This window comes from Nerophis ophidion, linkage group LG29, assembly GCF_033978795.1.
Source record: "Nerophis ophidion isolate RoL-2023_Sa linkage group LG29, RoL_Noph_v1.0, whole genome shotgun sequence".
NCBI lineage: Eukaryota > Metazoa > Chordata > Actinopteri > Syngnathiformes > Syngnathidae > Nerophis > Nerophis ophidion.
Window position 1 is genome coordinate 5056050 of NC_084639.1, and position 25000 is coordinate 5081049.

At 40.3% G+C, this 25000-nt stretch overlaps 1 protein-coding gene across 1 annotated transcript in view; it reads right to left on the bottom strand.

Annotated features, from left to right (window-relative positions):
- The window catches only part of tnmd (tenomodulin), a 231066-nt gene that overhangs the window by 192407 nt on the left and 13659 nt on the right, over positions 1-25000 (bottom strand). Inside the window, exon 2 of the mRNA XM_061892139.1 lies at positions 24260-24394. Within this exon, the coding sequence (XP_061748123.1) occupies positions 24260-24394 (135 nt within the window). The remainder of the gene's footprint in view (positions 1-24259; positions 24395-25000) is intronic.

Sequence of the window (25000 nt, forward strand, 5' to 3'; positions counted from 1 at the left end):
CGTGACCTTCGATCCCTCAGATGGCACTGTATCAAAAATCTCTAAAGGATATCACCACATGGGCTCAGGAACACTTCAGAAAACCACTGTCACTAAATACAGTTTGTCGCTACATCTGTAAGTGCAAGTTAAAACTCTACTATGCAAAGCAAATGCCATTTATCAACAACATCCAGAAACTACGCCGGCTTCTCTGGGCCCGAAATCATCTAAGATGGACGGATGCAAAGTGGAAAAGTGTTCTGTGGTCTGACGAGTCCACATTTCAAATTGTTTTTGGAAATATTCGACATTGTGTCATCCGGACCAAAGGGGAAGCGAACCATCCAGACTGTTATCGACGCGGAGTTCAAAAGCCAGCATCTGTGATGGTATGGGGGTGCATTAGTGCCCAAGGCATGGGTAACTTACACATCTGTGAAGGCACCATTAATGCTGAAAGGTACATACAGGTTTTGGAACAACATATGCTGCCATCTAAGCGCCGTCTTTTTCATGGATGCCCCTGCTTATTTCAGCAAGATAATGCCAAGTCACATCCAGCACGTGTTACAACAGCGTGGCTTCGTAAAAAAAGAGTGCGGGTACTTTCCTGGACCGCCTGCTGTCCAGACCTGTCTCCCATCAAAAATGTGTGGCGCATTATGAAGCGTAAAATACGACAGCGGAGACCCCGGACTGTTGAACGACTGAAGCTCTACATAAAACAAGAATGGGAAAGAATTCCACTTTCAAAGCTTCAACAATTACTTTCCTCAGTTCCCGAACATTTATTGAGTGAAAAGGTGATGTAACACAGTGGTGAACATGCCCTTTCCCAACTACTTTGGCACGTGTAGCAGCCATGTTAATGATTATTTGCAAAAATAAAAAAATAAGTTTAATGGGTTTGAACATCAAATATGTTGTCTTTGTAGTGCATTCAACTGAATATGGGTTGAAAATGATTTGCAAATCATCGTATTGCGTTTATATTTACATCTAACACAATTTCCCAACTCAAACGGAAATGGGGTTTGTAGAATGGGGATGTTCCGATCAGAGTTTTGTTTTTTTGTGATAGAGTGATTCCAGTGACCCCAAATGGTTTGCAAGCGGTAGAAATCAGATGGATGGGTGATAGAGTGATTGGAGCACACACTTGTTGGTCACAAAACACATTCATGAAGTTTGGTTCTTTCATGAATTAATTATGGGTCTACTGAAAATGTGACCATCCTGCTGGGTCAAAAGTACACATACTCATCCAACAATCCATCCATTTTCTAACGCTTGTCCCTTTTGGGGTTACGGCGGGCCCTGGTGCCTATCTCAGCTGCATTCAGGCAGAAGGCGGGGTGCACCCTGGACAAGTCACTACCTCATCACAGGGCCAACACAGATAGATGGACAACATTCACACTTACATTCACACACTCGGGCTAATTTTGTTGTGATGCCCCGCTGGATGCATTAAACAATGTAACAAGGTTTTCCAAAATAAATCAACTGAAGTTATGTAATTTTTGTTATTGAAGTAACATGCCTCAAAACAGCAGCTTGGAATCCGGGACATGCTCTCCCTGAAAGAGCATGAGGAGGTTGAGGTGGGCGGGGTTTTGGTGGGGGGTAGCGTGGGGTGTATATTGTACCGTCCCGGAAGAGTTAGTGCTGCAAGGGGTTCTGGGTATATGTCCTGTTGTGTTTATGTTGTGTTACGGTGCGGATGTTCTCCCGAAATGTGTTTGTCATTCTTGTTTGGTGTGTGTTCACAGTGTGGCGCATATTTGTAACAGTGTTAAAGTTGTTTATACGGCCACCCTCAGTGTGACCTGTATGGCTGTTGACCAATCATGCCTTGCATTCTCTTGTGTGTGTGAAAACTTGTTGATATTATGTGATTGGGCCGGCACCTAAAGGCACTTTTGGCGCTCTGTACTTCTTCCTACGTCCGTGTATGACTCTATACAGCGGTGTTTTAACAAATCACAAATTTGACTTTTAGAAACTGATACCGATAATTTCTGATATTATATTTTAAAGTAGTAATCGGCCAATAATATCAGCAGTCCGATATCAGCTATCTCTACGGACAACCTTAGTGATATTTACTTAGTGGTTAATTTGGTCTCAAGCTGAGATCGAGGTTGCAGGGGGTGCTGGAGCCTAACGGGACAAGCGGTAGGAAATGGATGGATGGATGGAATAAAGTTGACAGTTTCATTTATCGGTAATAAGCAAAATTTGTTATGGACCCAGGTAAAAAAAAACACGTTATTAATTCATTTTTGACGGAATCACGACACTCAGCTTACCAGCAATAAATAAACAAACAGCCTTGAGAGACCATATACCTGTGACCGATGGGAAAAGCAATGCTCATTACAAAAAGCGATGCCTTTAAGAGGCTATCAGCGGCGACAAGCCGGCAGCTACCTCGGGACGGGACGAGCGATGCAATTTTCATTTGAGTAATGAAACGTGGGCCTCGCCTTGCCGCCTTTCTCAGGCGGGCTTTGGCCAGCAGCAGGAACACCTGTGAGCCATTCAGGGTTCATCTACAGGTCCACAATTACTCCCCGCCCGACTGCCGGTCCCCGGATAATCCTCGTCCAAGTGGTTCATGAATTAAAAATAGCGCCGGATTTATCACATCTGATGATAGGAAAATGTTGATTCCGAAAGCACGTGTGCAGACACACATCGAATTGGGATTAGGGGGGAGAAAAAAAAAAGCACTTTTTAAGCAGCCACACTGTATTCTGTGAGGCTTGCTGAGGTAAAGCAGTAATAACGACGGAGGATTCTTGTACAAGGAGGCCGTATTCCCCCAGCGAGACTTGCGGCCCAGAACAATAATGAGCACGGTGCAAACAGAAATATTTGCCGTAAGCCAAAAGCGTACAGTGGAAACACATACTGACGCAATATCGTGCACACACACACGCACACACACACACACGCACGCCGATCCAGTGGGTGCTTCGGGCCCCGAGCACCCACTGGCAATGCCGAGTACCCACCTGGGATTGATGGAAACTTTCAATCTTTTTGAAAAATCAATATTTTTGTTGTTAATTTTGTGGCGTGTTTGGTACGTTTTACATTAGCTTGTTTCAGTACGGAGCGGCATAGCTCGGTTGGTAGAGCGGCCATGCCAGCAACTTGAGGGCTGCTGGTTCGATTCCCGCTTCCGCCATCCTAGTCACTGCCGTTGTGTCCTTGGGCAAGACACTTTACCCACCTGCTCCCAGTGCCACCCACACTGGTTTGAATGTAACTTAGATATTGGGTTTCACTATGTGAAGTGCTTTGAGTCACTAGAGAAAAGCCATCCATCCATCCATCATCTTCCGCTTATCCGAGGTCGGGTCGCGGGGGCAGCAGCCTAAGCAGGGAAGCCCAGACTTCCCTATCTCCAGCCACTTCGTCTAGCTCTTCCCGGGGGATCCCGAGGCGTTCCCAGGCCAGTCGGGAGACATAGTCTTTCCAACGTGTCCTGGGTCTTCCCCGTGGCCTCCTACCGGTTGGACGTGCCCTAAACACCTCACTAGGGAGGCGTTCGGGTGGCATCCTGACCAGATGCCCGAACCACCTCATCTGGCTCCTCTCGATGTGGAGGAGCAGCGGCTTTACGTTGAGCTCCTCCCGGATGGCAGAGCTTCTCACCCTATCTCTAAGGGAGAGCCCCGCCACCCGGCGGAGGAAACTCATTTCGGCCGCTTGTACCCGTGATCTTATCCTTTCGGTCATGACCCAAAGCTCATGACCATAAGTGAGGATGGGAACGTAGATCGACCGGTAAATTGAGAGCTTTGCCTTCCGGCTCAGCTCCTTCTTCACCACAACGGATCGGTACAACGTCCGCATTACTGAAGACGCCGCACCGATCCGCCTGTCGATCTCACGATCCACTCTTCCCCCACTCGTGAACAAGACTCCTAGGTACTTGAACTCCTCCACTTGGGGCAGGGTCTCCTCCCCAACCCGGAGATGGCACTCCACCCTTTTCCGGGCGAGAACCATGGACTCGGACTTGGAGGTGCTGATTCTCATTCCGGTCGCTTCACACTCGGCTGCGAACCGATCCAGTGAGAGCTGAAGATCCTCCTCTACCACGGTAAGGTAGCAGCTCAGAGAGGAGACTAGAGAAAAGCGCTGTATAAATATAATTCACTTCACTTCAGTAGCCTTGTGGTAGGTCGCGAGTTCAAATCCGGCTGAGTCATACCAAAGACTATAAAAATGGGACCCATTACCTCCCTGCTTGGCGCTCAGCATCAAGGGATGGAATTGGGGGTTAAATCACCAAAAATGATTCCCAAGTGCGGCCATCGCTGCTGCTCACTGCTCCCCTCACCTCCCAGGGGGTAGAACAAGGGGATGGGTCAAAGGCAGAGGATAATTTTACCACACTTACCGTGTGTGTGTGTGACTGTCAGTGGTACTTTAACTTTAAGCTTTACATCATGTATAAGTCACATAACATATAATCTACAATCAACAAAGCCTGACTAAGAGGTCATTATGCCCGATAATTAAAGGGGAACATTATCAGCAGACCTATGTAAGCGTCAATATTTACCTTGATGAAAAAAAGACCGTATGTTTTTTTTAACCGATTTCCTAACCCTAAAAGGGTGAATTTAGCGATTTAAACGCCTTTCAATTAATCGCCTGTCGGAGCGATGACCTTTCACCCGTTACGTCACAACGTGAAGCGGATCCGCCTTTTTCTCAATCTCAGTGAGCAGCAGCGGTGGCCGCGCCCGTGAATCATTTTTGGTGATTTAACCCCCAATTCCAACCCTTGATGCTGAGTGCCAAGCAGGGAGGTCATGGGTCCCATTTTTAAAGTCTTGGTATGACTCGGCCGGGGTTTGAACTCGCGACTTACCGAACTCAGGGCAGACATTCTAACCACTAGACCACTGTGCCGACTGGCTTTTATATTTTTATTACATTTAAAAAATAATAACTGCTATATGTACCAAAGTAATTTTGGTAACAAAAGTACAAAACTTACAGTATTAACATTTCCTGGGGCGCAACAGAAGACAAAACAACACACCATGAGCTATACTGTACACTTCTGTCATCTAACATCTTGGACTTGCAACTTTATTGTCATGCATACATACTAAGAAATGTGATAATGGAACCAGACATAACGACTGTTAAGCAGTTATTAATATATATATATATATATATATATATATGTATATATATATATATATATATATGTATACACATGTATATATATGTATATGTATATGTATATGTATATATATATGTATATATGTATGTATGTATATATATATATATGTATGTATGTATATATATACATATATATATATATATATATATATGTATACACATGTGTATATATATATATGTATATATATATATATGTATATGTATATATATATATATATATATGTATGTATATGTATATATGTATATGTATATATATATATATATATATATATATATATATGTATATATATATAAAACTCTCCTGAAGGAATCAATAAAGTTCTCACTCTCTCTCTCTCTCTCTCTCTCTCTCTCTCTCTCTCTAAATAATGAACTGATGTCACAAACAACCTAACTTTAAACACCGCAGATGAGTGAATGAAGGCAATACTTATTCAACAGCCATACTAACAGTCACTCTAAGGGTGGCAGTATGACCAATGCCAACACTGTCATAAACATGTGCCATATAGTGAAACCACACTAAACAACATCGACATACACATTTTGGGACCATCTTTGCACCGCAAGACTACAGAACAAATTCTCAGAATTCCCTGCAGCACCAACTCTTCCGGGACGCTACGATATAAACAAACACCATTGGTGGATCCACACATCCACTGTAATGATACCACGTACAATAGTGTATCTAGTCGATAGTACTAGGATTACATCGGTCTTTTTTAACATCACAAAATCTTCTTTAGTTTTTCAAAAAAGTGTATACTGTGTTTATAAACTCAGGAAATATGTTCCTGGACACATGAGGACTTTGAATATGACAAATGTAGGATCCTGTAACTATTTGGTATCGGAATGATACCCAAATTTGTGGTATCATCCAAAACTAATGAAAAGTATCCAAACAACAAAAGAATAAGTGATTATTTCAATTTAACAGAAGTGTAGATAGAACATGTGAAAAAAGAAAGTAAGCCGATACTAACAGTAAATGAACAAGTAGATTAATAATCAATTTTTACAGCTTGTCCCTCATGATGTTGGCAAAACAATAGAATGGAAAAAGACACAATATGTTACTGCATATGTCAGCAGACTAAATTAGGAGCCTTTGTTTGTTTACTTACTACTAAAAGACAAGTTGTTTCGTATGTTTACTATTTTATTTAAGGACAAAACTGCAATAAGAAACTTATGTTTAAATTACCCTAAGATTTTTTGTTAAAATAAAGTCAAAAATGCCAAAAAGTATCAAAATAATTTTAGTTCCGGTACCAAAATATTGGTATCGGGACAAAACTAGTAAAAAAGTAACATTTTATCAGTTAAAGTTTGGCATTAAAATGTTAACAAGTAAACAGATTAAAATAGCGTACAAACCAGTTGGTGTTGTAAAATTGTTTTTCATGTATTGACTGCTGATTAAATAATTAATTGAAAACCAATTAATTGTTTGTTTTAGTGAATTTCCTGTTGCCTTTTCTCCGTTTTATTTCCTATTTCACCACTAAATACCTCCATTTTTCCTTAATACCGTTTGTATTTTCCAATTAAGTTAATATTGAAATTTCTTGTGGTCCCCTTTATTTTGAAAAGTACCAAAACGTATCGGAAGTTAAAAAGAAGTTAATTCTGTAAGAAAACTTACAGTATTAACACTTCCTGGGGCGCAACGGAAGCCTAAACAACACACCATAAGCTATACACTTCTGTCATCTAACGCAGTGGTTCTCAAATGGGGGTACGCGTACCCCTGGGGGTACTTGAAGGTATGCCAAGGGGTACGTGAGATTTTTAAAAAAATATTCTCAAAATAGCAACAATTCAAAAATCCTTTACAAATATATTTATTGAATAATACTTCAACAAAATATGAATGTAAGTTCATAAACTGTGAAAAAAAAACAATGCAATATTCAGTGTTGACAGCTAGATTTTTTGTGGACATGTTCCATAAATATTGATGTTAAAAATGTCTTTTTTTGTGAAGAAATGTTGATGAATCCAAATGGATCTCTATTACAATCCCCAAAGAGGGCACTTTAAGTTGATGATTACTTCTATGTGTAGAAATATTTATTTATAATTGAATCATTTGTTTATTTTTCAACAAGTTTTAGTTATTTTTATATCTTTTTTCCAAATAGTTCAAGAAAGACCACTATAAATGAGCAATATTTTGCACTGTTATACAATTTAATAAATCAGAAACTGATGACATAGTGCTGTATTTTACTTCTTTATCTCTTTTTTTCAACCAAAAATGCTTTGCTCTGATTAAGGGGTACGTGAATTAAAAAACTGTTCACGGGGGGTACATCACTGAAAAAAGGTTGAGAACCACGGATCTAACGTCTTGAACCTGCAACTTTATTGCCGTGCATACATACTAAGAAATGTGATAATAAAACCAGATATAACGACAGGAGAGCAGTTATTTTTCAATGTAATAAAAATATTAGCCTTAGACATCCTTTTTATTGTCATTCAAATATGAACTTTACAGCACAGATAAGAACGAAATTTCGTTACATTAGCTCATGGTAGTGCAGGATAAAAAAAAAAGCAATAAGGTGCATATATAATTAAATAAAGATATATAATTAATACATACATATACATAAAAAATAAATAATATATATAAATATATATGAATAAATAACTAGATTACTGTACGGTTAAATATATTGCACTTTTTCACATGCGTCCACGTTTATGGATGTATGTTATATTTTTTTTATTCCAACGAGTTAATCCATTTTCGGGGGAGTTGAGGGGATAATTATATTATGATGCGTTCAAGAGTCTTACGGCCTAAGGGAAGAAGCTGTTACAGAACCTCTTTCTAGAGCAGGAGTCTCAAACTCAATTTACCTGGGGGCCACTGGATGCAGAAACTGGGTGAGGCTGGGCCACAAGAAAAGATTTCTTTAAAAAATCCAACATGCACTTTTTAATGAATTCACCTTCTTTGAATGGCTTTCCCGCCCTAGCAACATACTTGCCAACTCTCGTGATCTTTCCGGGAAGCACCCGAATATCAGTGCTCCTATTGACGATCTCCTGGAGCAATCATTCTCCCGGTTTTCACACGGACAACAATATTTAGCGTCCTCTAAAACCTGCCGTCTTGTCAATAGGCGGCGGGGTTGGGGGTGGTGGGGATGTATATTGTAGCCTGGAAGAGTTAGGGCTGCATGGGATTCTGGGTATTTGTTTATGTTGTGTTACAGATGTTCTCCTAAAATGTGTTTGTCAATCTTGTTTGGTGTGGGTTCACAGTATAGCGTTTGTTTGTAACCATGTTAAAGTTGTTTACACGGCCACCCTCAGTGTGACCTGTGTGGCTGTTGATCAACTATGTCTTGCAGTCGCTTAGAGGACGCTAAAGGCAGTGCCTCCACAGCGCCCCCTTTAATATTGTTGTATGGGTGAAATTCGGGAGAATGACAACCCCTGAAGGGGCACTGAAAATTGGGAGTCTCCCGGAAAAATTGAGGGTATACAAGTATGACGCTGTGAAGCGCTATTCATATAAAACTCACGGGCTGCACCAACATAAATTTTCATATTAAGGTGCGGGGCTCTTGTTTGAGACCCTTGTTCTAGAGTCCATCCATCCATCATCCATCATCTTCCGCTTATCCGAGGTCGGGTCGCGGGGGCAACAGCCTAAGCAGGGAAACCCAGACTTCCCTCTCCCCAGCCACTTCGTCTAGCTCTTCCCGGGGGATCACGAGGCGTTCCCAGGCCAGCCGGGAGACATAGTCTTCCCAACGTGTCCTGGGTCTTCCCCGTGGCCTCCTACCGGTTGGACCTGCCCTAAACAGGCGTTCGGGTGGCATCCTGACCAGATGCCCGCACCAACTCATCTGGCTCCTCTCCATGTGGAGGAGCAGCGGCTTTACTTTGAGTTCCTCCCGGATGGCAGAGCTTCTCACCCTATCTCTAAGGGAGAGACCTGGAAACTCATTTCGGCCGCTTGTACCCGTGATCTTATCCTTTCGGTCATGACCCCGAAGCTCATGACCATAGGTGAGGATGGGAACGTAGATCGACCGGTAAATTGAGAGCTTTGCCTTCCGGCTCAGCTCCTTCTTCACCACAACGGATCGATACAACGTCCGCATTACTGAAGACGCCGCACCGATCCGCCTGTCGATCTCACGATCCACTCTTCCCTCAGTCGTAAACAAGACTCCTAGGTACTTGAACTCCTCCACTTGGGGCAGGGTCTCCTCCCCAACCCGGAGATGGCACTCCACCCTTTTCCGGGTTCTAGAGTCTACAATTATTATCATAAACAATTGTTTTTTTTTAATATTAACACAAACACAAGTACTGAAAATTTGTAGCGGTGTTGATTCCCGGGTAGCAGGAATCGGTACTGTATGGGTTCAAATGTGAACGGTACCCATCCCTTGGTTGTGGTGCTGAATCTAGCTGTTTTTAAGGACCTTGTGGTCAAAGAAGTGTTTTCTTTACCAACTTCCCATCATTTCCATAGATATGTAAACAGAACAAATCTGGAGGTTTTTAGCGGTGATTCTCTTCGGACTTTTTTCCCATGTTTTATTGAGTTCAAGTTCTGTACTTCTGCTTCTTAAAGTGTTTGCCTCTCCCTTTTGACCGCTCGGCCCTGGCGTAACGGGCTTCACCTGTCTGCCGCCTCGTCTCTTGCTCGTTTGCGTGGCCCTGCAGGTTGCCCCCGCTCGCTGTTGTCGGTCTGAATCCCTCCTCGCAGCTCTTGTGTGTCGGCGTTTGCTATCTTGACTTCATTGAGCTGCTGTCCTTTGGACACTTGCTTGGCTCGCCTGGCAGAAGGAAAATAGTGGACATTTGCCCCTCAGCTGGGTACACTGACGGCTGCTGCGGCTCTCTTTTTTGTAATTAGGGACCGATGTCCCTTTGGGACAGAGGACCCTATTGAATTTCTAAGGTTTCATTATTATTAGGGACCAAATGTCCCTTTGGGAGGTTATTCCTTATTATTATTTTGCCTTCTCTTTGAGCTGTAATTTGACCCCCTTAACATGCTTCAAAACTCACCAAACTTGACACACACATCAGGACTGGCGACAATTGCGATCTAATCAAAAAACCAAACCCCAAAACTGAAAATTGTGCTCTAGCGCCCCCTAGGGAGAAAACACAGACAAAACTGCCTATAACTTCCATTAGGAACGTCGTAGAAACATGAAACAAAAACATACATGTAGGTCTCAGTTAGACCTATATTTCATACAATCACACCCTGCGGCTAAAATCAACAGGACGTTTGCAAAAAATGGTGCTTTTTTCAAACATTATCTCCTCTGAGGCCGTTTGTCGTTTCGTCCAGCTCCTCCCGGGGGATCCCGAGTGGTTCCCAGGCCAACCGGGAGACATAGTCTTCCCAACGTGTACTGGGTCTTCCTTGTGACCTCTTACTGGTCGTACATGTCCGAAAGACCTCCGGGTGGCATCCCTTTGACCGTGACAAAGGGTAGCCTCGGATAAGTGGGAGAGGATGCATGGATGGATGGATGGATGGATGAATTTTAAAACATTATTTTTTTTAATGAAATTTAATTTAATGAAAAAATTATATTACATAAATTTAGTGTAAAAAAACAACAACAAAAGCTTTTGTAATAAACAAATTAACCTCCATGGAAAGAAACAACATTTTTTTCCCAGATTTTTTTTACATCAAATTATGCTGGCAATTTTATAAAAAAAAAAACTTGAGTGTTTTAAAATCAGTGTATGAAAATTCAGTGTAAAAAAAAAAAAGCAAAACAATACGTTTTTTTACACTGAATTTTTATGCCTTGCAACGTTTTACTCTGAATTTTAATAGTGATTTTTTTTAACCGATTTTCATACATTTAATTTTTCTACACTGAATTATTTTACATTTAATTTTTAAACACTGAATTTTAAAACATTGTTTTTTTATGAATCTTAATTTAATGAAAAAATTAAGTTACATAAATTAAATAGAAAAAAAACAAAAGCTTTCGTAATAAAGACACAAATTAACCTCCATGAAAAGAAACACATTTTTATTGTCAGATCTAATTATTCTGGCAATTTCATTGAAAAACAACTTCAGTGTTTTAAAATTCGGTGTAAAAATGTTTTTTTTACACTGAATTCTTATGCACTATATTTGTTTACACTGAATATTAATACACTGATTTTTTTTTTACACTGAATTTTATGCATTGAATTTTTTTACACTGAATTAAAAAAAAATATATATATTGTTTTAATGAAATTGAATTTGATTAAAAAATTCAGTTACATAAATTAAGTGTTTTTAAAAAAAACACAAAATATTTTTTTATTTTTTTACAGTTACATAAATTCAGTGTTAATAAAAAAAACTTTTCGTAATAAAGACAAATTAACCTCCATGGAAAGAAAGACGTTTAATGTCAATTTTTTTTTATATCAAATTATGCTGGCAATTTCATTGAAAAATAACTTGAACACTGAATTTTAATACACTGACTTTTTTTTTTACTCTGAATTTTTATGCATTGAATTTTTCTACACTGAATTAAAAATAATATGTACTGTATATTTTTTAAATTAAATTGAACTCAATGAAAAAATTCAGTTGCATACATTTAGTGTGTAAAAAAAAAAGCTTTCGTAACAAAAACACACATTTCTTGATAGAAAGAAACACTTCTATTGTCGGATCGAATTATGCTGGCAATTTTTTTAAAAAACAACTTCAGTGTTTTAAAATTCAGTGTAAAAAAAATCAGTGTAAAAATGGCAAAAATTGTTCAAAAATGCCATCTATATTTTTTGACACTGAATTTTTATGCACTTAATTTTTTTCACACTGAATTTTAATAAAATTATAATTTTTTTTAAACTGACTTTTTATGCATTTTATTTTTTTACACTGAATTTAAAAATATCTATATTTACTTTTAATGAAATTGAATTTAATTAAAAAATTCAGTGTTAAAAAAAAAAGCTTTTGTAATAAAGACACAAATTACACATTTTTTTGTCTGATTTTTTTCCCCCCATCAAATATGCTGGCAATTTCATTGAAAAAACACTTCGGTGTTTTAAAATTCAGTGTAAAAAAGTTGAGTGTTTTTAAAATGAGTTTCTAAAAATTGTACAATAGATTTTTATACACCGAATTTTTATGCACTGAATTTTAATAGTGATTTTTTTAACTGAAGTGTTGTCCATTGAATTTTTTCACACTGAATTAATTTACACATTTTTTACACTGAATTTTAAAACATTGATTTTTTTTTAAATGAAATTGTATTTAATTAAAAAATTGAGTTACATGAATTCAATGTAAAAAAAACAAAAGCTTTCGTATTAAAGACACAAATTAACTTCCATGAAAAGAAACACATTTTTATTGTCGGATCAAATTTTGCTGGCAATTTCATTGAAAAACAACTTCAGTGTTTTAAAATTCAGTGTAAAAATGTTTTTTTTTGCACTGAATTGCTATGCACTAAATTTGTTTACGCTGAATATTAATACACTGACTTTATTTTTACACTGAATTTTTATGCATTCAACTTTTTTACACTGCAAAAATATATATATATTTTTAATAAAATGTAATTCAATTAAAAAAATTAAATGACATAAATTCAGTGTTAAAAAAAAAAAAAGGTTTCGTAATAAAGACACAAATTAACCTCCATGGAAAGAAACAAATTTTTATTGTCTGATTTTTTTTTTTACATCAAATTATGGTGGTAATTTCATTGAAAAATAAATTCAGTGTTTTAAAATTCAGTGTAAAAATGTTTTTTTTTGCACTGAATTGCTATGCACTAAATTTGTTTACGCTGAATATTAATACACTGATTTTATTCTTACACTGAATTTTTATGCATTCAACTTTTTTACACTGCAAAAATATATATATATTTTTAATAAAATTTTATTCAATTAAAAAAATTAAATGACATAAATTCAGTGTTAAAAAAAAAAAAAAGTTTCGTAATAAAGACACAAATTAACCTCCATGGAAAGAAACACATTTTTATTGTCTGATTTTTTTTTTTACATCAAATTATGCTGGAAATTTCATTGAAAAATAAATTCAGTGTTTTAAAATTCAGAGTACTCGAGTCACTATAACGTCCCCTAATGTCAGCCATTAGATGTTCCGCCGCCTTAACCTTGTCCTGCGAAGGCGGTGCCCACTGACTGCCACATTGTCACGGGAGAACTAATCCATCCAGCACAACCAACCCATCCATCCATCCATCCATCCCTCTGTCCCGCCGTTTGTAAATCCATCTCGGAAAGGCCCCCCGCTGTGTGTCCGCTAAGCAGACAAGCGAGATAATTGCACTTCCACTTTCTGTGAGGAGCACCTGTCCGTCACACGGGCCTCTCTAAATTGGCTCCATGACGCTCAATTGATGAGGAGGCCTGCGAATGAGCCCCCCACCCCCTGCCCTCCCCCGAAGACCCCATTAAATCAAAAAAAAAAAAAAAAAAAACCCTGGGTGCTCAGGTTTGATATTCATTGCCTTGGCAACCTCTGCCATCAACACTTTTTGTGCCTTGTGAGAATGATCACAGCTTATTAAAGTGGAAATAATGACTGCTCTACCTCCGGCATGAAATATTTAACAAGGACAAAGGAGATTGCTCAAAGGTGATTCATATCCACGTTGAAAGCAGCAGACGTGGACAACACAGCCCACACAGGAAGTGGAGATGAGCCCTTTTTTCATTAGACTTTGCCGTCTTCGCGGTATAAAAAGAAATTCATTGAAGTCGCCAAGTATAACGCAGGCATGTGATTTTTCCGTCTAAAGTCGGAATTCCGTCTTTTTTAATCTCGGGGGGGGAGTGTCGACCAATCAAACACGGCGTAATATTATATTACGCAGTAGTTGATTAGTCGATATGTTCCTCGTGACCAATCAGGACATCTGTTATGAATGTTGACGTTAGTATCTGTCCTGTGGACGGGACTCTCGCTGCTGTCTTGGATCCGCTTTGAACTGAACTCTCGAGCCACTATGGATTGAACTCTCACAGTATCATGTTAGACCCGCTCGACATCCCTTGCTTTCGGTCCCCCAGAGGGGGGGAGTTGCCCACATTTGAGGTCCTCTCCAAGGTTTCTCATAGTCATCATTGTCACTGGCGTCCCACTGGGTGTGAGTTTTCCTTGCCCTTATGTGGGTTCTTCCGAGAATGTCGTAGTCGTAGTGGTTTGTGCAGTCCTTTGAGACATTTGTGATTTAGGGTTATATAAATAAACATTGATTGATTGATTTTCCAAATGTAAACGATGTCGGTTCTCGGGAGAAAGGACGCTTCACGAGTAAAAGAAATTGATAAACATGTCCAAAATAAGTTTCGATGGGACTGGATGGAGGCTTCACGGTGGCAGAGGGGTTAGTGCGTCTGCCTCACAATACGAAGTTCCTGCAGTCCTGGGTTCAAATCCAGGCTCGGGATCTTTCTGTGTGGAGTTTGCATGTTCTCCCCGTGACTGCGTGGGTTCCCTCCGGGTACTCCGGCTTCCTCCCACTTCCAAAGACATGCACCTGGGGATAGGTTGATTGGCAGCACTAAATTGGCCCTAGTGTGTGAATGTTGTCTGTCTATCTGTGTTGGCCCTGCGATGAGGTGGCGACTTGTCCAGGGTGTACCCCGCCTTCCGCCCGATTGTAGCTGAGATAGGCGCCAGCGCCCCCCGTGACCCCGAAAGGGAATAAGCGGTAGAAAATGGATGGATGGGACTGGATGGAAAGGGAAATCACTGATACTGTTGGGAAGAAGGAAGTTACGACTCCATCCATCCATTTCCTACCGCTTATTCCCCTGTGGGGTCGCGGGGGGCGCTGGCGCCTATCTCAGCTACAATCGGGCGGAAGGCGGGGTACACCCTGGACAAGTCGCCACCTCATCGCAGGGCCAACAGATAGACAGACAACATTCACACTCACATTCACACACTAGGGCCAATTTAGTGTTGCCAATCAACCTAGAAGTTACGACTCTGTTCGGCGATTTTATTGGGAAAATCGATCGTCCCGGAAAAGTTTTGTGCACGTGGTGTCATGATAATATTGACTATGGATCACGAGGTTTCAAGGCTTTGGAAGTACATGCGAAACGGCAAAAACATATGAAACAACTTGAAGCAGGGAAAACAAACTTTTCACTAGCTGCTACTTTTGGATGTCAACCGAAAGTGAGCAAACCTTACGGACTTCATCCTTTGTTTACATCGACAACTGCCGTAGACATCCAGAGGAAAGATCCACCCAAACAACCCACTTCAGTTGCAGACAGGGTAGTTAATAATGAGGTAAGCTAAACAAATATTTGCTTGCGAAGTACGCATGTTTGTTTTAAATATCAGCCAGTTATTGCTTTGCAAAATATAAATGGGTTTTTCTAAAAATAAAAAGCCACATTAAAAAAATATATATATATTGTTTTAATGAAATTGAATTTGATTAAAAAATTCAGTTACATAAATTAAGTGTTTTTAAAAAAAACACAAAATATTTTTTTATTTTTTTACAGTTACATAAATTCAGTGTTAATAAAAAAAACTTTTCGTAATAAAGACAAATTAACCTCCATGGAAAGAAAGACGTTTAATGTCAAATTTTTTTTATATCAAATTATGCTGGCAATTTCATTGAAAAATAACTTGAACACCGAATTTTAATACACTGACTTTTTTTTTTACTCTGAATTTTTATGAATTGAATTTTTCTACACTGAATTAAAAATAATATATACTGTATATTTTTTAAATTAAATTGAACTCAATGAAAAAATTCAGTTGCATACATTTAGTGTGTAAAAAAAAAAGCTTTCGTAACAAAAACACACATTTCTTGATAGAAAGAAACACTTTTTTATTGTCGGATCGAATTATGCTGGCAATTTTAAAAAAAAACAACTTCAGTGTTTTAAAATTCAGTGTAAAAAAAATCAGTGTAAAAATGGCAAAAATTGTTCAAAAATGCCATCTATATTTTTTGACACTGAATTTTTATGCACTTAATTTTTTTCACACTGAATTTTAATAAAATAAATAAAATAAAATATATTTTCTGAAAACATTATGTGATAATGTTCATCAGTCAACTCATCGGTGTTAAATGTCAATGTATCGCGCCCAAAAAATGATGTCAAAATCAATTTACAGGATGTTATTTATGTAGTTTGCTCATTTTCCTGGACTGCTGCACTGTCATGTGTTTTTTTTGTTTACATATGGAGCATCATCTTCAGATGTATAAGGAATTGCTAGTGTGACATCTAGTGGACACATTTAGAACAGCAGTTTCTTTCATTCAAAAATGTTGGCTAATTTTTATACTTGGCAAACTCATCCCGCGGGCCGGATAAAACTTGGTCTCGCAGGCCTAATGCTGATAAGCTAGCGCTAGTGAGTTCATTCCCCGTTTTATTATTTTGTCAAAATTATAAAGGACAAGCTGTAAAAAAATATACTAATCTACTTGTTCATTTACTGTTAATATCTGCTAATTTTCCGTTTTAATATGTTTTATCTACACTTCTGTTAAAATGTAATACTCACTTATTCTTCTGTTTGTTTGGATGCTTTACATTAGTTTTGGAGGATACCACAAATTTAGATATCGATCCGATACCAAGTAGTTACAGGAGCATATGTTGGTTATATTCAAAGTCCTCATGTGTCCAGGGACATATTTCCTGACTTTATAAACATAATGTACATTTTTTTAAAAACGAAAGAAGATTTTGTGATGCTAAAAAGTATCGATGTAATCATAGTAGTCTCGACTAGATACGTTGTTGTACTTGGTATCATTACAGTGGATGTTAGGTGTTGATCCACCAATGGCGTTTGGTTACATTTTGACCGTGAGCTACGGTCTGTAGTGAAGCATGTTTAGCTATTGCTCGTCCTGCAGGAATGATACTTGTAAGAAACTTACTTTGTCGCCATGGAGACAAGAATTAGTAATTTAGAAGTAGCTAAAACACTGCAGACTGCGAATGGATTTTAGTCGCATGTCTTAAAGCACCTCTTCCTGAGGGTGTTTCAGTGTTATAACTTTATCGTTAGTTTTCAAGCCAAAATGCGTCCGATCTCCCTTTTCTGTCGACACACTGTGTCTGCTTGTAAGTACTCTGTGATTGTGCACTGCCGAACATGCTTGTTTGATCGTAAACCAGCAATGTCATGACGTAAGGACAATGGGCTGGAAGGGTAGGGGACCGGTACTTTTCAGAGGTGGTATAGTACCGAATATGATTCGTTAGTATTGCAGTACTATACCAATACCGGTATACCATACAACCTTAATGGGTACAGTTTGTCACGTCTGTTCATGTGTTTGTTTAGTTATGTTCTGTTTTGCTTAAGACTCCATTGTCTCTAGTTTTTGCACTTCCTTGTTTGTCTTATTACCATGCCAACCCATTAGTTTTCACCTTGTCCTCATGTCACACCCCTGTCCTCATGTCTTACACCTGTTTTCACTAATAACCACAGTATTATTTGAGCCTGTCTGTTTCTGTTGTTCGTTCTCGCAACGTCACCACCTTCTATGCCTTCCATGCAAAAGACCCATGTTCCTTTCTCGTTACAGTGTTTTTGTTATTCATGCCATTGTGCAAGTGTTTTGTTTTATGTTCATAGTTTTGTTTCATAGCCAAATGTTTGTAGTATAGTATAGTATACCGTTTGTTTATTCCTTTTTTTGTAGTATAGTGTAAATAAAACATATGTACCTTCATTCACGCCTTGCTTGCGCCAACTTTCCTCTGCCTCGGAAAAACAATCCACAACCTAGTCCAAGTCGTGACACAGTTCGATTTTACGTGAATCTGTGCTCTCTAGTAACGATGAAATTCGGTTAGTACATTTTTTAAAAGTACCAAATTCTGCACCCACAGTTTGGGTACAAGGTAAACAGAGCTTTAGTTTTGATGATTTTCTCTTCAACTGTTCTATTCCAGTGGTTCTCAACCTTTTTTCAGTGATGTACCCCCTGTGACCATTTTTTTAATTCAAGTACCCCCTAATCAGAGCAAAGCATTTTTGGTTGAAAAAAAGAGATAAAGAAGTAAAATACAGCACTATGTCATCAGTTTCTGATTTATTAAATTGTATAACAGTAAAAGATATTGCTCATTTGTAGTGGTCTTTCTTGAAGTATTTGGAAATAAATTATATTAAAATAACAAAAAACTTGTTGAAAAATAGAATATGGGGATTGTGATAGAGATCCATCTGGATTCATGAACTTAATTCTAAACATTTCTTTACAAAAAAAAAAAATCTTTAAAGGCCTACTGAAACCCACTACTGCCCACCACGCAGTCTGATAGTTTATATATCAATGATGAAATATTAACATGCCAATACGGCCTTTTTAGTTGACTAATTAACGGCATAATTAACACAGTTTTTTGGACATCCGTGTTGCTGAATCTTTTGCAATTTGTTCAATTAATATTGGAGAAGTCAAAGTAGAAAGATGGAGTTGGGAAGCTTTAGCTTTTAGCCACACAAACACATGGTGATTCCTTGTTTATAATTCCTGGAGGTGAAACTTTCCTATGAGAACATGGATCCCTACCAAATGTCAACCAGCAGGTTTCGGTGAGAAAATTGTGGTTACAAAGTCAGTTCTTACCGTAGAAAAGCTGAGATTGTGCCGTCCATAGCTGCCGTCGACTCCCCTGAGACACTGGTGTCAAGACACCCTTCCGACTATCAGGTACTATTAAACTTACTAAAACACTAACAACACAATAGAAAGATAAGGGATTTTCCAGAATTATCCTAGTAAATGTGTCTAAAAACATTGGAATCCGTCCCAATGCAATCGCTTTTTTGTGTTGTTGGTTTTTTTTTCTCTAGTCCGTCGCTATCAATATCCTCAAACACGAATCTTTCATCATCGTTCAAAATAATGGGGAAATTGTCGTTTTCTCGGTCCGAATAGCACTTTTTGTTGGAGCCGCCCATTAAAATCAATGTGAATATGTGAGGAGCCATCAAACATGTGACGTCATCGTCTGCGACTTCCGGTAGAGGCAGGGCTTTTCTCTTAACACCGAAAGCTGCGAACTTTACACTGAAAAAAATAACTCATAAGATTTACTTAAAAAAAATATTGTAAGTATTTGCACGCAAATGATTTATGTAAAATTTAATGCTGCAATATCAAGTAACATTCACTTGCCAGTATCAAGTAAATTCTACTCACCATATAACATAACAGTTGTGAAGATATTAAGTAACAGTTACTTAATTGCATCCAAGTTTTAAGTTATATTTATTTAAACAAATTAAGTAAAGTCTACTTGTTATTCATCGGCAGGAACATCATTTTACTCAAAGACTTTAAGTAAATTTTGTATACCATATTTCCTTAAATAACCGTCAGAGCGCTAATTATTTTAAAACCTCTTCTCACTCCTGCGCTTATCAATGGCATGCAGGAAAAAAATGACTGTGATTAAAAAATACTTTTTGTAACAAATTATTCTGCGGCCATGGCACAGTGATTGGGGACCAATGCTCTTCAGCATGTCACTGCGCCCATTTTTACACCATTTTGTCTATGGTTTGTGTGCCGGAAGGGCGCATGCGTTCCTCTGCTTCTAATACGAGATTGCAATGCATACTTGATCAACATCTCTACGCTGCTGATCCGCTTGAGATGGTTTCCTGTGGACGGGACTCTCACTGCTGTCTTGGAGCCACTATGGATTGAACTTTCACAGTATCATGTTAGACCCGCTCGACATCCATTGCTTTCGGTCCCCTAGAGGGGGGGGGTTGCCCACATCTGAGGTCCTCTCCAAGGTTTCTCATAGTCAGCATTGTCACTGGCGTCCCACTGGATGTGAATTCTCCCTGCCCACTGGTGTGAGTTTTCCTTGCCCTTTTGTGGGTTCTTCCGAGGATGTTGTAGTCGTAATGATTTGTGCAGTCCTTTGAGACATTTGTGATTTGGGGCTATATAAATAAACATTGATTGATTGATTGAACAGCCATACATTTTATACTGACGGTTGTGATATAAACAACTTTAAAATTCTTACTAATATGCGCCACACTCTGTGAACCCACACCAAACACATTTCTGATAAACATCGACTCTGTAACACACTATAAAGGCAAGATAAGTATTACCCATAATGCCACCTTGCAGTGCTCTGTGAAGTGATCCTAACGGCCGGAGCAGAGCCAGTCGGCCAGAGCCTGTTGTGCTGCGCGCATGCGTCGTCGTGCATGCATTTCAAAACACTATTTTCAGAGTAAAGTTTATGTAATATTTTTAGGTTTATGTACGTACAACTATTAAACGTTGAAATAGTATGAGGAAACATAAGTAAAACTTACTCTTCCCCCATAATTCATGTATTACGTTAATAAAATGTTTAATTTTACTCAAACTGGTTTTTACTGAATGTTAAAAATATTAGGTGTAAATTATGACAGTTACTCTTAATAGAGTTTATAGCTCCAAAAAGTCACTTTTTTCAGTGTATCGTCAATGACTACTCTACCTACTTCTCTACTAAATCCTTTCAGGAAAAATATGGCAATATGGCGAAATGATCAAGTATGACACACAGAATGAACCTGCTATCCCCGTTTAAATAAGAAAATCTCATTTTAATAGGCCTTTAACATCAATATTTATGGAACATTTCCACAAAAAATCTAGCTGTCAACACTGAATATTGCATTGGTTTTTTTTTCACAGTTTTTCACAGTATCATGTTAGACCCGCTCGACATCCATTGCTTTCGGTCCCCTAGAGGGGGGGGGGGTTGCCCACATCTGAGGTCCTCTCCAAGGTTTCTCATAGTCAGCATTGTCACTGGCGTCCCACTGGATGTGAATTCTCCCTGCCCACTGGGTGTGAGTTTTCCTTGCCCTTTTGTGGGTTCTTCCGAGGATGTTGTAGTCGTAATGATTTGTGCAGTCCTTTGAGACATTTGTGATTTGGGGCTATATAAATAAACATTGATTGATTGATTGATTGACAGTTTATGAACTTACATTCCTATTATTCAATAAGTATATTTATAAAGGATTTTTTAATTGTTGCTATTTTTAGAATATTTAAAAAAAAATGTCACATACCCCTTGGCATAGCTTCAAGTACCCCCAGGGGTACGCTTACCCCCATTTGAGAACCACTGTTCTATTCGATTTCATTTCTATTATTGATGTATTTTAGTTTGGGTAAATAATCTTCCCCTCCCCTTCTTCTTCTTGTTATTCTTCTGGCGCCTTGGGAAAAGCAGGCGAGTGAAAATGTTCTCCATCAAGCGTGATTGGATTGGATTTTGAGAAGATAAATTGCCGGGACAATTACATTGCCAGGAGGTCTGCGTGCGCCTTGTTGCAGCCACCGGTCAGCTTGTTCCATCACAAGAAGACGACATTGACAATGTCATCAAAAAGTAGATAACGGCAACAGGAAAAAAATGTTTAGTTTTTTTTCAACCTAAGGACACCCTGGACAAGTCGCCACCTCATCGCAGGGCCAACACAGATAGACAGACAACATTCACACTCACATTCACACAATAGGGCCCATTTAGACATCCATCCATTTTCTACCGCTTATTCCCTTTTGGGGTCGCGGGGGGCGCTGGCGCCTATCTCAGCTACAATCGGGCGGAAGGCAGGGGACACCCTGGACAAGTCGCCACCTCATCGCAGGGCCAACACAGATAGACAGACAACATTCACACTCACATTCACACACTAGGGCCCATTTAGACATCCATCCATTTTCTACCGCTTATTCCCTTTTGTGGGGGGGTTGCGGGGGGCGCTGGCGCCTATCTCAGCTACAATCGGGCGGAAGGCAGGGTACACCCTGGACAAGTCGCCACCTCATCACAGGGCCAACACAGATAGACAGACAACATTCACACTCACATTCACACACTAGGGCCCATTTAGACATCCATCCATTTTCTACCGCTTATTCCCTTTTTTTGGGGGGTCGCGGGGGGCGCTGGCGCCTATCTCAGCTACAATCGGGCGGAAGGCAGGGGACACCCTGGACAAGTCGCCACCTCATCGCAGGGCCAACACAGATAGACAGACAACATTCACACTCACATTCACACACTAGGGCCCATTTAGACATCCATCCATTTTCTACCGCTTATTCCCTTTTTTTGGGGGTCGCGGGGGGCGCTGGCGCCTATCTCAGCTACAATCGGGCGGAAGGCAGGGGACACCCTGGACAAGTCGCCACCTCATCGCAGGGCCAACACAGATAGACAGACAACATTCACACTCACATTCACACACTAGGGCCCATTTAGACATCCATCCATTTTCTACCGCTTATTCCCTTTTGTGGGGGGGTTTGCGGGGGGCGCTGGCGCCTATCTCAGCTACAATCGGGCGGAAGGCAGGGGACACCCTGGACAAGTCGCCACCTCATCGCAGGGCCAACACAGATAGGCAGACAACATTCACACTCACATTCACACACTAGGGCCCATTTAGACATCCATCCATTTTCTACCGCTTATTCCCTTTTTTGGGGGGGTCGCGGGGGGCGCTGGCGCCTATCTCAGCTACAATCGGGCGGAAGGCAGGGGACACCCTGGACAAGTCGCCACCTCATCGCAGGGCCAACACAGATAGGCAGACAACATTCACACTCACATTCACACACTAGGGCCCATTTAGACATCCATCCATTTTCTACCGCTTATTCCCTTTTTTGGGGGGGTCGCGGGGGGCGCTGGCGCCTATCTCAGCTACAATCGGGCGGAAGGCAGGGGACACCCTGGACAAGTCGCCACCTCATCGCAGGGCCAACACAGATAGACAGACAACATTCACACTCACATTCACACACTAGGGCCCATTTAGACATCCATCCATTTCCTACCGCTTATTCCCTTTTGTGGTCGCGGGGGGCGCTGGCGCCTATCTCAGCTACAATCGGGCGGAAGGCAGGGGACACCCTGGACAAGTCGCCACTTCATCGCAGGGCCAACACAGATAGACAGACAACATTCACACTCACATTCACACACTAGGGCCCATTTAGACATCCATCCATTTTCTACCGCTTATTCCCTTTTTTTGGGGGGTCGCGGGGGGCGCTGGCGCCTATCTCAGCTACAATCGGGCGGAAGGCAGGGGACACCCTGGACAAGTCGCCACCTCATCGCAGGGAGGCGCCAGCGCCCCCCGCAACCCCCAAAAAAAAGGGAATAAGCGGTAGAAAATGGATGGATGTCTAAATGGTCCCTGGTGTGTGAATGTGGGTGTGGATGTTGTCTATCTGTGTTGGCCCTGCGATGGGGTGGCGACTTGTCCGGGGTGTGCCCCGCCTTCCGCCCGATTGTAGCTGAGATAAGCGCCAGCGCCCCCCGCGACCCCAAAAGGGAATAAGCGGTAGAAAATGGATGGATGTCTAAATGGGCCCTAGTGTGTGAATGTGAGTGTGAATGTTGTCTGTCTATCTGTGTTGGCCCTGCAATGAGGTGGCGACTTGTCCGGGGTGTGCCCCGTCTTCCGCCCGATTGTAGCTGAGATAAGCGCCAGCGCCCCCCGCGACCCCAAAAGGGAATAAGCGGTAGAAAATGGATGGATGTCTAAATGGGCCCTAGTGTGTGAATGTGAGTGTGAATGTTGTCTGCCTATCTGTGTTGGCCCTGCAATGAGGTGGCGACTTGTCCAGGGTGTCCCCTGCCTTCCGCCCGATTGTAGCTGAGATAGGCACCAGCGCCCCCCGCGACCCCAAAAGGGAATAAGCGGTAGAAAATGGATGGATGGATGGAGTACATTTGTCATTTTTTGCTTTGATGCAACCTGCTTGATTTTCGCGGTAATGGAAAGCGAGGGTGTTTTTTTCAGCCGACTTTCATCTTGACGATGTTTACGGGACAATGATGCTGCTTTCACAGGAGCACTGATGTTACTACGCACTTACTCACATTCTACCTGCACTTGTAAACGTCAGCTTCCATTCGGAAAAGTCTCGGTATTCGTGTTATAACGGTCCGCCATGCATAAAAAAAAAAAATGTCTTACTTTCCCCAGGCTGGGTCTCCAGAGATAGGCTAAGCTGAAAATGCAGACACCAGAAACGAGGAAGACCAGAGCCAGGATCAGAGCCACGCGCTGGTAGACCCGGTACTTGGCAGTCTTCTCTTTAGAACCCTCCACCTGCAAAAGGTAAGATTTGGCTTTAATCTTTTTTTTTTTCTCAAAGCCTCCAAAAACTCAAGCAACATTTTTTTTTCGCATTTAACTCAAGTTTATTTATAGAGCACAATTCGTACACAAAGCGCTTGACAGAAAATTAAAAGAATGCCAAAATAAAAATATACAATCATCATAAAAACAATCACGTATACAACAGTAGATATTCAATCAATCAATCAATTTTTATTTATACAGCCCTAAATCAAAAGTGTCTCAAAGGGCTGCACAAGCCACAACGAAATCCACATAACGGTAAGGAAAAACTCACGACCCAGTGGGACGTCGATGAGAATGACTGTGAGAAACCTTGGAGAGGACTTCAAATGTGGGTACAGAGTGGAGTTTTACAAGCCTCTTGCTTGGTAGGATCAAAGACAGCTTTTGTCCTCTCGCCAGGAACTCTTTAAAACACAAAGTTTTGTGATAATTTCGATACAATTATTCTGACAATCTCTACATGTACAGTGGGGCAAAAAAGTATTTAGTCAGACACCGATTGTGCAAGTTCTCCCACTTAAAATGATGACAGAGGTCTGTAATTTTCATCAAAGGTACACTTCAACTGTG